The sequence below is a fragment of the Knufia obscura genome, assembly GCF_036327395.1.
Source record: "Knufia obscura strain CCFEE 5817 isolate CBS 148926 chromosome Unknown scaffold_7, whole genome shotgun sequence".
Classification (NCBI taxonomy): Eukaryota; Fungi; Ascomycota; class Eurotiomycetes; order Chaetothyriales; family Trichomeriaceae; genus Knufia; species Knufia obscura.
The window spans coordinates 709321-723568 of NW_027042693.1; the positions used below are offsets into that span (position 1 = coordinate 709321).

Below are 14248 nucleotides of genomic sequence, written 5' to 3' on the forward strand. Positions count from 1 at the left end.
GTCATATCGCGTGAGTGCCATACAGTCGTTGCAGCATGTATGTAAGCAGACTGGCAAACACAATGCCCTGACTGCATGAATTGTTGTATGCTCTCTTTTTGCTCCACTAGCTCCTCTGTTGATTCGTGGAAGGGGTCGAAAGAGTGGCCTGGGTTGGCTATAGGCATTGCGCTCTTCCACATCTGAGAGATCAAGTCACAAGTGAGCCTGGCTGACTTACAGGAATCGATCAATATGCAAAAGGTCCATAGGCGGTGGATTTCACTGCGATTTTAGAGAGGACTCGGATCGTAAGGAACGCGTTTGTAATATTTGTGCTGCAAGACGAGTCTGTACGGCCTGCTGGATCAGTCAGTGTTGAGCAATACTCGATTATGAGCTGTGGAAGTAGAGAAGCAGGATGGCAGAGGGGAACGGCATGGCAGCGACAACAGAATTGAGGTCAGGGCATTGTGTGTCTTTGGATGTGAGGAGGGGGAAACCAGCTATGCTGGAAGTAAGTCGAGTACTGCAGCCGGTTAATACTCGGCGGCGACACAACTCCGCGATCGTGCTTCCGTGCATGTTAATAAACGAATACATAATTATTATAGCCATAATTATTTAATAACTAATTATCCTTTTATACTTACGCTTATATAATCGTGATTAGCGACCCTAAAAATTATACTTTATAATAAAACGCTATCTAAAAGTCTAAAGTATTAATTAAAATTAAGTAAATTATAGATACCGCTTTTACGAAGTAATATATCGCTAAGATACTTCGTATTAATAGCGATAATACTTAGATTATTAATAATCTTACTTTAAATAAAATAACTATCGGTAAGAGATCGTTATAATAGTATATTCGGCTATAGCGAGAGAATAAAAGCTTTCTATAGATATAAGGAAGTATAGAGGTTAAGGTTAATAATCTTATCCGTAAGTACTTTCTTAAAAAGAATAGTGTTATAAGCTCTAAATCACCTAAGGTATAATAAAGGTAGCTCTAGAACAGGTAGTATAGTTAGTTACTATAGTAAGTATTATAGGACACGAATATAAAATAGTATAAATAAACTTCTACTAAACTAAGTTAAACTTAGATTTAAGATTAACTATAGAAGTTAGAAGAGTATCTAATTAACTATAAAATAACTTCGTATATATATTCGTAATACGTAATATTAGAATATTAGTAATATTATAATATTACTACATTCCTAGTATCGCTATTTCCTAATTAGGTTTAGCTCCTCTATATAGCCTTTGTAATATATTATATCTTACCTACGCTAAAGCGCGTGTTCCCGTAGTTATTAGCCTAATAGCTCTAGCCTATATACGGTACGTTATATATAACTATTATTAATTAATATCATAAATACTATTTAGCTAAGAACTCTTCTTAGTACTCTAATACTTAAGCGTTTCTAAAGATATTTATTCGTATAACTACTTCTAGACTAGCTATAAATAAATAGATAATAGTATTATCTTTAGTAGTACTAGTTTTATTTTAGATAACCTCTATATAAATAATTTTTAGCTTATATAGCCTAAGAGAGAGTTCTATTTATATTAGTACTAGGATAAATCGTACTAGTAAAACTCTTATATAAAGAAAGAAGACTATACCTATTATTATTTACTAAGTAAGTATCAGTAACTATTAAGAGCGAAGGCCGATTTAATATCGCCTTTAATATAGTCTTCTAGCGTTAAGAGAGCGATAAGTAAGTAGTAAAGATAATTCTAGTAGTTATTAAGATACTAGATAATCGTAAAATATATATATAGTAACTAATATACTAATACTCTATTTAACTCTTAACGAGTTAGAGTTTAACTAGTAGTTTAAGTATCTTAAGGTACTTAGGTACCTACGGCCTATAAATAAAAATCTTACTAAGATAATACTAATATCGCTAGCGATTTTAAGTCGAATCGGCGCGTATTAAGTACGCGTTAATTACGTAAAAGTTGCTATAGAGTTACTACGGAGTTACTAATATGTTACTAGTAAGTTGCTAATATGCGCTAAACTATACTAAGATACGCCGATTTTACTAAAAATAAAAATCATATATTAGTATTATCTTAGTAAGATTTTTATTTATAGGCCGTAGGTATCTAATAAGTATATCCTATATACGTCTAAAAGGCCTTTCTACTATATTCTTTTTTAGTAAGGTATCGCTTTATTTTACGGGTAGACTTTATAAGCCTATATCTTAGTATTATCTCTAGATAATTTCTTAGGTTAACCTTTAAATATACAGAGTTTAGCACGCTAATCTTAGAAATATAATCGCCTTAGAAAACGAACGACTTATTATTAATCGGCGAAGGTATAAAGATACGATATTAAATAAGTTAATATAGCCTAGAAGTAGCTAATATCTAAATTTTTCGATATTAGCGCGTCTACGCACTTCGACTAGCTTACGTAACTCCGCTTATACTAACCCTAAAATAATACTATATATTGAACGTATATAGGATAAGGTATATTATACTAAGCTTAAACTATACTATACTATATTAGCTAATAATAAGAATCCTAGTTATAAGATCTATAAGCGTTATAAGTAACGATTCTCTTATAAATTAAGTAGTATAACTAATATAACTTAAGGGTAATTATTCAATTACTAATATATACTAGGTACCTTAATCTAAGATTTTAAAAGTATTATTAGTTATATTATTCTCTCTATATAATACTAGCCTTAGTACTCTTTTTAATATTCTCTAGCTAACTATATCTATCTAGTAGTATATATAGAGTCTTAATAGCTTTTATAATCTTAGTATTAATCTCTTTAGCTTAGTAATTCCTTCTAAGGCTACTATAGAACTTAAGGAAATTAAGTAATATATAGCGACTCTTTAATAAACTAAGGCGTATAAGAAGATAGTAAATCCGGAGAATACCTTTACGCTTATCTCCTAGGTTAACGAACCTTATCTCGTATATAAGAATAAAGTAAAGCGTAGTAAGCGATCTATAATAAGTATAGAAGTAACGGAGATAAGGAAAAGTAAGCGTATTCTATTAAGGTTAAGGGGTTATTTAGCGACGGAGGATAATATTAAAGTATAATAATACTGCCTTAATAGTAATACTAGACAATTTTTTTTCGGTATATACTCTTAGGAGGTATAAATAAATATTATCATCTATATATATATATACAGTTTAATTATCGTAATTAATTATTTAAATGCGTGGTTGATCAAAGTATAATTTTACAATGTGCAGTGCGCAGCCGAGATGTGGTCAGAGAGTTGTGTCGCCTGCGGGTATTAACCGGCTGCAGTAGTCGAGCACGTTCGTAGACTTTCCAAGGCCATTTCATGCCATAGCCGTTGCTATTCCTGCGTGATAGTGAATGGTGGTCCTTCGCACGGCAGCTGCATCGATAGAAGTGGAAGTCGAGGAAAGAGCTCACCGACGCTGCGATGCAGTGATTAGCGCATCTTAATTACATCAGCACCCTTATATTAGCGTTATTTACCCAAACCCCTTTCGAGGCGACAGGCACCGTACGCAAATTCACCTGACGGCAACAACTCTAGGACATTTTATAACGGTAAGACTACCATCATTAGCGCATGATCGTGGCCGTGTTTGGGAGGACTACGGACCCATCTAATGAGCGCTTAACGTACCATGTTGTACTGGCTGCATGCCACTTGCAAACGTGGTCCAGTTTCAACTCCACCTCAAAACCTCTATACAAACGTGCCACACTTGCACTGCACCCTCTGCGCTCCGTACAGCGTCAATCCGTGCGATAGATGCCTGACTCTAGTATTTCTCGGATCTAATCGAATGCTCATTGCCGTTGGTACTGTCATGCACTCATTCCGTATCGTGGTATGCTCGCCATGACGGGCAGCACATAAGCTCGTGTCAGCGAGGGTCGTGCGACACTAGGGTAGACCTGTGAGCATGGCACATTCTCCATTTTCGATCGTACATGAATTGTTGCGTGAAAATCAGGCTTTGAGCTGCTTACGCACGGGCCTGAAGCATTCCAGACAAGAGTTATGAGCTGAAGGTTCAGCAATCAAAAGTCGATAGCACTTGCAGCTGTCCTGTTTGCGTGGACCTAACGATCAAACGTAGACTTCTGCTTCATGAGGGACGTCGAGTGGCCTTGCTGTGAGTATTCCACGGCACCACCGACTCACCAGGAGCTATGCCGATTTCGTCGCGATGTTCGAGCGATTGCCGATTGCTGTTGAATCGAGTTCCAAGAGTAGTGTTTCAAACTTCTCCTTCGCCAGTAGTGCTGGCACTCTTCGAGGGTGGCATCGCTTCATGCGCAATACTTTCTTCCTCCTTGTGCCGCGGCAGTTCCGCATCATCAAAGTGCTCGAACCTAGCAATGTCGATATCCTCACCCGTTACGCCTCTCCCAGCACGTATCGTATTCCTCCTTTGCCTTTGATGACCTCCGGCATCTGCACCAACACCAGCAGTAGCAATCCTGCTCAGATGCGACTGGTTGGACGCATGGCTGACACTCGTCTTGACCTTCGACAAATCCACAAAATCACTCACATCATTGAATCCAGTACTCAGGCCATGAGCGGTGTCAAGCTTTGTGTCGGAACTCCCAGCGTCCTCTTGACTTCCCATGAATGCCACGCTAGCCCTCCTCCACCTCTCCTCATTGGCAGTGCTCGTAGTCGCCCGTCCACCAACGAAGTGAACGAGCTTCCCAAGCGCCGCGAATTCAAGCTTGAGTTTGATCGAGTATATTGTTCCCTTGATAAGAGTCTCATACAGGTACAGACTCGCAGCCTCAGTTGCCAACAATCCAACATCCATAATAATTATGATAACGTTGATCCCGAGCAGCTGGATGAAGAAGCGCGTCGAGTCGTCCCTCATGCTGTTCTTGAGTAGCTTAGCAGCCTGCGCGATGTACAACGCCGACAGGATGACCTCCTGGATAAAGAAGCCGCACATCTGAATCTTCTCCATAACGTTGTATCCAGTAACGAACGTCTGCGTCAACATATCCCCATTGCTTCCGTACGTCAAGATGGTAGTCGGTATATGAAGAACGATAGCGTTCGTGATGATCATCCATTTCGTCCACCGTAACGTCCACAGCCCCTTCTCCCCCGGCTCAACAAGCAAGTGCAACCTCGACCACAACACAATACTCTGCCCAGTCACCATTCCATACCATCCAACCGTAATGAGCGTAACAGCCAACCACCGTGCATTACCCATCGTGATCATCATAAACTTGAACAAAAAGCCCAGTGCATACGGCACCACGCAAACACTCGAGACAAGAAGCGAATAGAAGTACAGCCCGCTGAATTTCGTGAACGTGAAGAAGATGAGAATGAGCAGCTCAACGGCGTTGTACATGGACAAGCCGGAGAAGAATATGATGATAGCTTTGACGGTAAAGGAGTCGCCGGTGTACCCGCCTGTTATGGCGTTGCCTGGCGCGATGGCATTTGCGCTGGTGGTTGTGCCATTGGGCATGTATTGGTCGGCGGTCATGTTGGCGAAAGTTGCGAGGAGCGCGGTGTCGAGCAGGGTTGCGATTGTACTCAAGTCGTAACCTACAACAACGTTGAGGAATGGGATGCGATTTCAGCTTCTGGTTCGACAAGCTTAGTCAGGTCGATATCTTTTCGTGGTGTAGGGGAATTTCCGCTTTTTGCGAGCCGAGCGGAGGATCATATTTACATGCTGGCTAAGACCGGTGTTATGATGAGACTCCCAGTCATGAACTACAGTAGGCTGTCGCTGCTGCTTGAGTCGTCTAATTTCAGATGGATGTTCTTGTGGCCTGACGTCGGTGTCTAGCAAAGCGTACGGAAGGTGAGGATTTTTCAGGATTGTCTTCCGTACCGAAAACACTGGCATGGCTCTGAGATAACGCTGCTGTGGACTCGCTTACTAGTAGGCCAACAACAACCGGCAGGTTTCCTTGTCGACAGGGATGCCGGCTGGCTCGGCATGCCTATTTTGTGCTAGCATTTCGTGGGGAAGGAGCAAGAGTGGGTGATTACTGCCTCAGGCAACATAAGCCCTTCTCTCAGCCACGTACTTTTGTGGATGGATGGGCAATGACGACGGTCAAGGATGCGGCAATTGATCCGATGGAAGGAATTATATTAAGAGTTCGACTGTGCAGTAAACATTTGACAGGCAAGATGGAAATTGCAAGGTAAGCGAGGTATCAGCAGCAGGAAATCCGATATCGTCGACCGTTGCAGATTACTTGTATTCTTCGTCCCTGCCAGCTGACTTGCTCATTGCAATACAAACTAGCTATCTGATTTTCGAGCCAATACACGCCTCACTAGCTGTGCCAGCAGTCGTCAGCTCCTGCCAGCAATATCTCAAACCTTACTTGGAGTCATAACTACTCTCCGGAAACTTCCCATCCTGCCTCCCACCGATACTTCCCTCCTGAACACCTCCCGCCGACTGTTGTGGTGCACGACTCCCCTTGCCCTCTCCGCCATAAGCGTCTGAGGGAAACTTTCCATCCTCTCTACCGCCTGTAGATTGCCCTGATGCGCCAGAACCCTGCCCGCCAGAATAACTGGACTCGGGAAACCTTCCGTCCTGTCTACCTCCTATGCTGCCCTCTTGAACGCTACCGGCTGACTGCTGGGGTGCATGGCTACCCTTGCCTTCGCCTCCGTAGGCATCTTCGGGGAACTTTCCGTCTTCTCGTCCGCCAGTTTGCTGGTTTGACATGGTGGTGGTGTTTGATGCTAGGCTTTAGCTGGACAGATGTGTAGTGTGAAGGCTGGGATGTGGCTTAGTTATGCTGCCTGAGAAGAGTTGATAAGATCCTAGTGTTCAGGTCATTATATAGGGCGACTGAACGGTTCTTCAAATCCGAGAGGATATGATAGGTACTCCTGAAGCTGAGGGGTGCCCATCATGATGTCAGTTGTGCCCGTATGTCCGAATCTGCTGTAGGGTTCCAGCTGGCCCTTTTGTGTCGAGCGCGTCACAATTATGTCCCATAGAAAGAGGGCTGGACGAGATTGGCAAAGTTCAATATTCGTGAGCCATACAGATGCCAATCACAATCTATGTCATGGTTGCAAATTGCCCTTTGACCGAGCTTGCAATCCGATCTCTCCTTTGTTCCAACGCTGGCCCTGGGGAGTAGCGACCGGGTTGTTTTATGGGGAAGAGTACGAACCTTCACGTGTTGTTTTGATGATAAGGAGGGTACTGTTTGAGGCGTACTGGTATTGATATGCGGAGAGATTGTGGCATCATCCAGGACTGGGGGTCGCTGCAATTGTGCTTTGCGACTGCGATTTCATATAATAGTCGGGTGTCATGATGGCAGGGTGGAAATTGCCTCATCGTCTATTCCATGCAGAAACAGCAGCTGCGATTCGAGCAAAGGAGGTATCAGTAGTAAAATGATTAGGCCTCCCAATAAGGACTAGCGTACTCGGACGAAGAGTTGAAAGACGAGTGAAGTTCTGGAGACAATGGTATTGCTGCCCAGAATCTGCAGCTTGATTAGTGTGTACAGCTTATGCTGATGCTATGTATTAGGTGTTCCTATTCCTGATGCTTTTCTTTGGCGCCTGTCCAGCACTTTTCCTTGATTATGCCGTGGGATGTCCATCCCATTATGCAGTTCGTAATTCATGCTACTGATACCAGCCAACCCACTTTCCACCTCTTCACCAAGTCATGGTCGATCCTCCTACGCACTATCGACTTCTTAAGCAGCAGGCAGTGTGATCGGGATCAGGTTGACCTTCGAGCAGCTAGTGGGCAAAGGCCCTGATCGGTCGCCATTCAAAGCAAAGATCTGAGGATCGGAGTACCACCAGTCACAAGCGAGCCACCCAGCCTCTGACTGATTGGACTGTAGACCGGTCTGGTTGAGGAAGAAGCCAGGTGTAGCTGGACCGTCTGCAATAGAAATGGAGATAGGATTGAAGGCTACAAAACATTATTAGTTGCCGTTCAGAAGAGAGCCTGGAATAGTAGCATACCTTGGTATGGACCATACTCCAACGTGGTAGGCCACGGTCCAATAGTATTGTTCGTGTATGAGAAGTAGAGACCTGTGTCTGTTTCATTCAGGAAAAACCAATCATCAGTGTCGGATTGAGGCTCTGCAGCTGCTGCGCCCAGCCCTGCCCCAGTGTGATATGAGAAGACGAATAGTCCATTCTTGTTCGTGCCACAGTCATTGATGCCCGGGATCACTTGAGTTTGCAAGAAGAATCGATTGGATTGGGAGGTTTGTCGTGGCTGGACTGGAGAGGCAATGGTGAAGGAAGAGAGGGTGAGGATCGCTGAGGCAAGGGCTGAGAACAGCATGGTGGTCGGTGTGCTACTTAGTTATTGGTATTGATGTGTCTCTCGGTTGTGGCGGTCAGCTAATATCTTGAAGAGGAAAAGAGCTTTGTTGTATTCCTGTGATTAAGCAAGAGAATATGTCTGTGAAGTCGTCAACGTGCAGGCAGAAACACGTTCGTGAAGTGAGCAGCTCTTGTACGGGTAGTCACGTCGTGATTTGTTGTGGCAGGAGCAAATGACAGTCAACTGTGGTTCTTTTAGCTATATTTCTCTCTCACTCCTATGCAAGCTGCCTTGTCCAAGTGGAATGCTGCATTAGTATGATGTAGGTCGTATCACTAGCGAGTGGCCATAGCGAAGAGGGGTCCTTCGGCCATCCTAATGAGGTAAACAGCTTCACGTAGCTTGCCGCCACTCGAAAAACGGGGCGAATTGGCTGCCTCTGAGCGCATGGTGCAGGCAGGTGGCGAGATTACAGCTACATTGCCCCAGACCAGCCTCAAGCGAGATGCGGCCGAGAGCGAGCGGAATCGCATGGCGTGCGTCATCGGCCGAGCAACATGCTTGGTAGTTGCCTAGCGGCCGAGTTCATGCAACTCGCACGAAGCTTAGTTCTATTTAGAGGGAGCCGGTGTGAAACACGGCGAAAGCTTGCTATTGATCGTCATTTGAGGACATGGGACTCGGATGCTTCGGCCGGTTCTATACGTCCTTTCAGTTGTACAATCCATCTATGCTATGGGCAGAGTGATTCAGGTCCTGTAAATCCGCACGCACAGCCATCTAAGATCTATCATTCTTGTCAAAGATATGCCCCCAGAAAGCACGATAATGGTATGAGTTGCCAGTTTCGGAGATCTGCTCAATTTCCTTTGGCGTCAAATTGAACATGACGACCCTCAGCATATCGCTCATTCTCTGCTCCTTGCTGCTCGTCGTGATGGCCACGATACCCTGGTCAAGCACCCAGCGCAACAAGACCTCGCCAGGATTGACGGCATATTTCTTCGCAATCTGTTCGAGAAGGGGCGTCAACGGCCCATCGCTGGCCTTGGTTACAGGCACTTGAGGACCATAAGCCGAGAGTTTGATGTCTTTGCTTTTGTGATATGTAATAAGATCGCCGTGTTGAAGGTAAGGATGAAACTCGATCTGATTGATGGCTGGTCGCACCTTCGCAGTCTCAAGCGTAGCATCGAGGTGCTCTTTCAGGTAATTGCTCACTCCAATACTCTTCGCTTTGCCACTAGCTGCGATCTGCTCCATGGCTGCCCAAGCATTCTGGAGGATTTTCTTGTCACCTTTTGCGTCAAAAGGCGAATGAAGGAGATACAAATCAACGTAGGTCAATCCGAGCTTCTTGAGTGATTCATCAAGGTGCTCTTGCGGATTGCTAGTGACACTGGTGCATTTGGTGGTGACAAACAGCTTCGAGCGGTCGACGCCGGAGTCTTTGATAGCTTTACCAAGCTCAAGCTCGGTATTATAGACTTCTGCACCATCGAGGTGGTAATAACCCATGCCGATGGCCGTTTTGGTGGCATCAACTAGTTGCTGGTCGGTGTCGCCTGGTTTCGACTTGTACCAGGCCGTGCCTGTGCCATACCCAAGCTGTCAATGTCAGTAAGCATTCTGGAGAAGTATGTTGTGCACTCACCACTGGAATCTCATTTCCGTCGGAAAACTTGAGATTTGGAACGTTGATGTCGAGTTTGGCCATACTGAAGGACGTAGAAGTTGCAAACGTTCGATACTGGCTTGGCGGGAGTAATGAGGTTAGAGTCAGATGGCGCGTTGGGACCTTGAGAAATGGCTTGCACAGAACAGAACTTCTGAGCATCAAATAGCAGATTGTGTACTTGTTCTCACAGACAACCAATATTTTGTGATCGCTATGCCGTGGTGTATTCCGAATCATAACATGGTAACCCCACGTGTGCCAGTGCAGAAGTGGGCGCCATCGATGACGTACTTTTGGTTGCTGTACTTTTGTTTCCCGTCCATGAAACTGTTCTGCGAGAAGTACCTTATGCCAGTAATTCCATATAAAGCTGTACTCATACACGTAGTTGAAGTCATGGAAGAATCGCCTGAAGTATTCGCTGTAGAGGTTCCGCTTGCTCGTCGTCGTCAGCAGCATCCACCACCAGCTTTGCTCTTGACAGCATCATTCAAGCTTAAATTTACGCTCTGGGACTGCTTCGTTACATCTCTTCCAGCGCCTGTGCCATAACCTTTAACACCACTTCTGCGATCGTTAAGATCGTAGCGCCCAGCTTCAATGTTCTGGTATATCCTTTCTGCGACCTCGAGGAAGGCTCTTTCGACATTCTCGCCGCTCTTGGCCGAAGTTTCAACATACTTCACGATGCCTTCTCTCTTGCACCATTCTTCAGCTTCTTGCCTTGTAACTGCACGTTTGTTCCCGCCATCGAGATTCGTGGTATGGTCGGCTAGGTCGAGCTTGTTACCGACCAAAACAACTACAATGCCCTCTTCCGCAATCTGCCTCAAGTCATTCAGCCAGCCCGTTACAGCTTCGAAAGTATTCCTCCTTGTGATGTCGAAGACCAGAAGAGCACCAGATGCGCCTCGGAAGTAACTCCTCGTGACTGATTTGTAAGTCTCCTGGCCTGCGGTGTCCCATAACGACAGCTTCATCTTCTTCTGGTCTTCGGGCTTCGTGTTCTTGCTAGCGGCTTGTACCTCGGCATTGCCTGCGTTGATACTAAGCTCTGCATTCGCCGGTGGACCGACTGGGACTATTCTCGAGCCGAACTCGACGCCAATGGTGACATCGTGGTTGGTACTAAACCGTCCTTCACAGAGACGGGTTGTCAGACTTGATTTTCCGGTAGAACTGTCGCCAATGCATACAAGCTTAGCAATGTAGTTCCATGGTGTTGTCGGTTCTTTTGTATGTGGAGGCATAAGCTGTGGACAGTGTTGGACTGGGTACAGCGGTCAGCTTCTGAAAGATCGCACGGCAGATGGTCGCAGGCACTGTCTGAGCCGATGGGAACGGTGGCGCGGTAACGAGCGTGGTCTCAAGGTCCAAAATCGATCAACACTGATGCCTGAAACTCTGGTTTGTAAGTTGCAGTGCAGTGGCAATTGAAGTGATGGGTTGCACGAGTGCAAGAATATCCGCAGTTTGAGTAACCTAAACAGGCTAAAGTGAGGCGGACGTTGGGCAAGTTCGGGCAATATGGAGCTATGACTCGCCGGTTGCAGGCCGCCTAACTTGGCGCCCGATTGGCTGTGGTGATGCATCGTTGACTGCCTGTGAGCCTGCCCAGTGACCAGTGACTTCGACCGCTATCTCCAACTCTACCGGTGATCACGATATCACTCGGACTACTACCACCATATCAGCTGCTCTTTGTCATCTAGCAAGTCGCCATACTCTGTACCAACATATCACAACCTACAATACACCACCAGACTGCCTATCGCGTGCCTGCAGCGCCCTCGCTACCTTGATCATCCTTATCGTAGTCAATACCCATCTCGGACTCGCCCTGTACGACGACGAGTAGCTGCCTGCGGGCAGCATGTTTTCTGAATGTACGCCTCCTCGGTCTGCCTTCTTGCGCATGCTAACATGTTTCCAGACGCTTCTCGTTTCCTAGCACAATCGCAATCACGTATTGGCTTTGCCAACGACGATCACCGCAACGATAGACGCAACCAGAACCCAGGGACCTGGAGGTCAGGCACAGCATCGCGGTTTGGTGCAAATCGGGGAGGCAATCCATACAACCCGACCTCTTCTCAGATCTCAAACTTCCCCTTCGCATCTCGCCTGAATCCGCAACAAGCACCACTCTTCCACAGCGCTGTCGATGAGTTCAGAGAGGAGAACGATGAGGAAGAGCACGAGCGCGAGATAGCAGACTTCTATGCTCTGCAGAAATCAAGGCGGCAGTTGGGCGGTAGCGACCTCAAAGAATCAGGAGCTAGCAGCGCATCAAGCAATGGAGATGCTGGGCAATCTACGGACCAACACGGCGGCTATGGCAGAGGCGGTGGCATAAGGTCCTCGTGGAGAGGAGGGAAGGCCGGAGAACGAAGCAGAGGCCCACAGATGGAAGATTTGGCTGAATCGGCCGAGCTGGATCAGAGCCTGGGTACGGACCCAAGATTGAGCGAGATTAGATTGGAGGACACCATGAGGACCGATGCAGATGACGAGCCGCCAGAAGACTTGATGGAGGATCCTCCTTCGATACAACAGCTGCGTCAGCCATACGCAGAATCAGACGCGTCGGATGATGATGGCCGTAGAAGATTGCTTAGGGAGCAGTCGGAAGTCATCGAAGGCGATCCTGCACTTGGAATACCACGGCCATTATCCGAACCAGTGCGACACGACGTCTTCTTTGGCCATATCTACCTACTCGCTCTCGCCTCCATGTTTACGACATGGTTTGTCATCTTCCTCCATACCGAAGCGCCAAGCAACAAACTACCACTTGGCGATACAATTTACACGACCTTGCACGGCTCCTTCCATCTGCTCGGAGTTTATACCCTCGTCTCTGTGTTCGTCGGCCTCTTCTGGCTAGCAGCGCTGCGTTCTTACGTTCGACCACTCGTCTTCGGCATCCTGGTTGCGGTGCCGGTCATCCTCTACTCCTTCTCATTGTATCCATTTATATCGAGCTTTCATGGCAGATGGAAAGGGCGCAGCACACAAGACAACGTCATGAGATGGAGCTCCTTGCTACCCTTCTTCATGGCGTCACTATGGGTCGTGGCAATCATTCGAGGCCGGCTGGCCATGCAGAAAGCAGTCTCAATCGTGGAGTTCGCGACTCAGATTCTGGCTGCGAATCCAGCTCTGCTGATTGTTGGGTTCGCGACGCTCGGGTCAATTATTGGGTTCACCTGGATATGGTTGTCGATGTTCACGAGAGTCTTCCTGGGAGGTCACAGAATAAGCTCAATGATTGTCCGCTTTGCGATTGACGCGTCAACGTGGTGGATCGGAGTCTACTTCATCCTGGTCTACCTGTGGACTATCAGCATGATGTTTGGACTGCAGCGGACAATCACCTCCGCAACAGTATCGCAATGGTACTTCCATCGACATGCTGTGCCAGCACCAAGCTCTCAAACCATTGTCAAAGCAGCAGTCACACACTCGTTGACTATTCTCTTTGGCACGGTTTCACTCTTCACTGGATTGAGCTTGCTAATTCGATTGCCACTGCTCATCCTGCCTCGACGAGTGACTATGCTACTCGGCGCCATCATGTTTTCACTCATTCCGAGCCCAATTGCCAGCCTCATAAATCCTCTCTCCTTGACCTACGCTGCGATACATTCGCAGCCGTTAGCCGTCAGTTCGAGAGGATTGTCTCAGCTGCACTTCCTGGCCCCTACAGATGCGACGACCTCACTACACCCGAATACATTCAATAGAGGGCAAGCGAGAGATGGTTGGTCAGCAGACACGACACCACTATTACCATATCGACTGGCAAAGCTCCTTCTTCACGCGACCCGCTTCATCATGTCACTAGCACTTGGCTTCGGAGGATGGGTGAGTACCGCTCGCACATTGAAGTTGGCAGGCACGGATGGTATTCGCGGAAGTCTGTACGCATACGTGGTCGGGTTAATCGCAGGAGCGATTGGATGGGGTATACTCGGCGCCATGGAAGGTGTGTTGGCATGTATTGTTGATGCAGCGGTTGTTTGCTGGAGCAGTGAGGTGGGTAGCTCTGGAAATGGTGAGGTTAGATATTGTCGCGAAGCTGGCTATCTGTTCGGCAAAGATGAAGACGGGCGGCCAGTGTCACTAGCATGAAGATTGGGATATGAATATCAAATGCTACGTGCTATTTACCCGCCATTGTCGTGTTTGAGTCATGTGCTATTGTGTATTGATTCATGTCCAACGCTCATGAACAGATTGTTTCAAAT

General features: G+C 46.3%; 5 protein-coding genes across 5 annotated transcripts; 1 reads left to right on the forward strand and 4 right to left on the reverse strand.

Annotated features, from left to right (window-relative positions):
• Window positions 1–4261: 4261 nt before the first annotated feature.
• PMZ80_006459 (uncharacterized protein) lies at window positions 4262–5521 on the reverse strand (the record flags this gene model as incomplete). The annotated part of the gene is made up of 1 exon (XM_064874872.1): window positions 4262–5521. The coding sequence occupies one exon, from the start codon at window positions 5519–5521 to the stop codon at window positions 4262–4264; it is 1260 nt and encodes a 419-aa protein (XP_064729272.1).
• Window positions 5522–7730: 2209 nt separating this feature from the next.
• Window positions 7731–8338, reverse strand: PMZ80_006460 (uncharacterized protein; the record flags this gene model as incomplete). Its single annotated transcript, XM_064874873.1, has 2 exons — window positions 7731–7954; window positions 8008–8338. The coding sequence occupies 2 exons, from the start codon at window positions 8336–8338 to the stop codon at window positions 7731–7733; spliced, it is 555 nt and encodes a 184-aa protein (XP_064729273.1).
• A 762-nt stretch (window positions 8339–9100) lies between these two features.
• On the reverse strand, window positions 9101–10037 carry PMZ80_006461 (uncharacterized protein; the record flags this gene model as incomplete). The annotated part of the gene is made up of 2 exons (XM_064874874.1): window positions 9101–9928; window positions 9975–10037. 2 exons carry the CDS (start codon window positions 10035–10037, stop codon window positions 9101–9103), a joined length of 891 nt encoding a protein of 296 aa, XP_064729274.1.
• Window positions 10038–10447: 410 nt separating this feature from the next.
• PMZ80_006462 (uncharacterized protein) lies at window positions 10448–11248 on the reverse strand (the record flags this gene model as incomplete). The annotated part of the gene is made up of 1 exon (XM_064874875.1): window positions 10448–11248. One exon carries the CDS (start codon window positions 11246–11248, stop codon window positions 10448–10450), a length of 801 nt encoding a protein of 266 aa, XP_064729275.1.
• Window positions 11249–11921: 673 nt separating this feature from the next.
• Window positions 11922–14132, forward strand: PMZ80_006463 (uncharacterized protein; the record flags this gene model as incomplete). Its single annotated transcript, XM_064874876.1, has 1 exon — window positions 11922–14132. The coding sequence occupies one exon, from the start codon at window positions 11922–11924 to the stop codon at window positions 14130–14132; it is 2211 nt and encodes a 736-aa protein (XP_064729276.1).
• Between the last annotated feature and the right edge of the window lie 116 nt (window positions 14133–14248).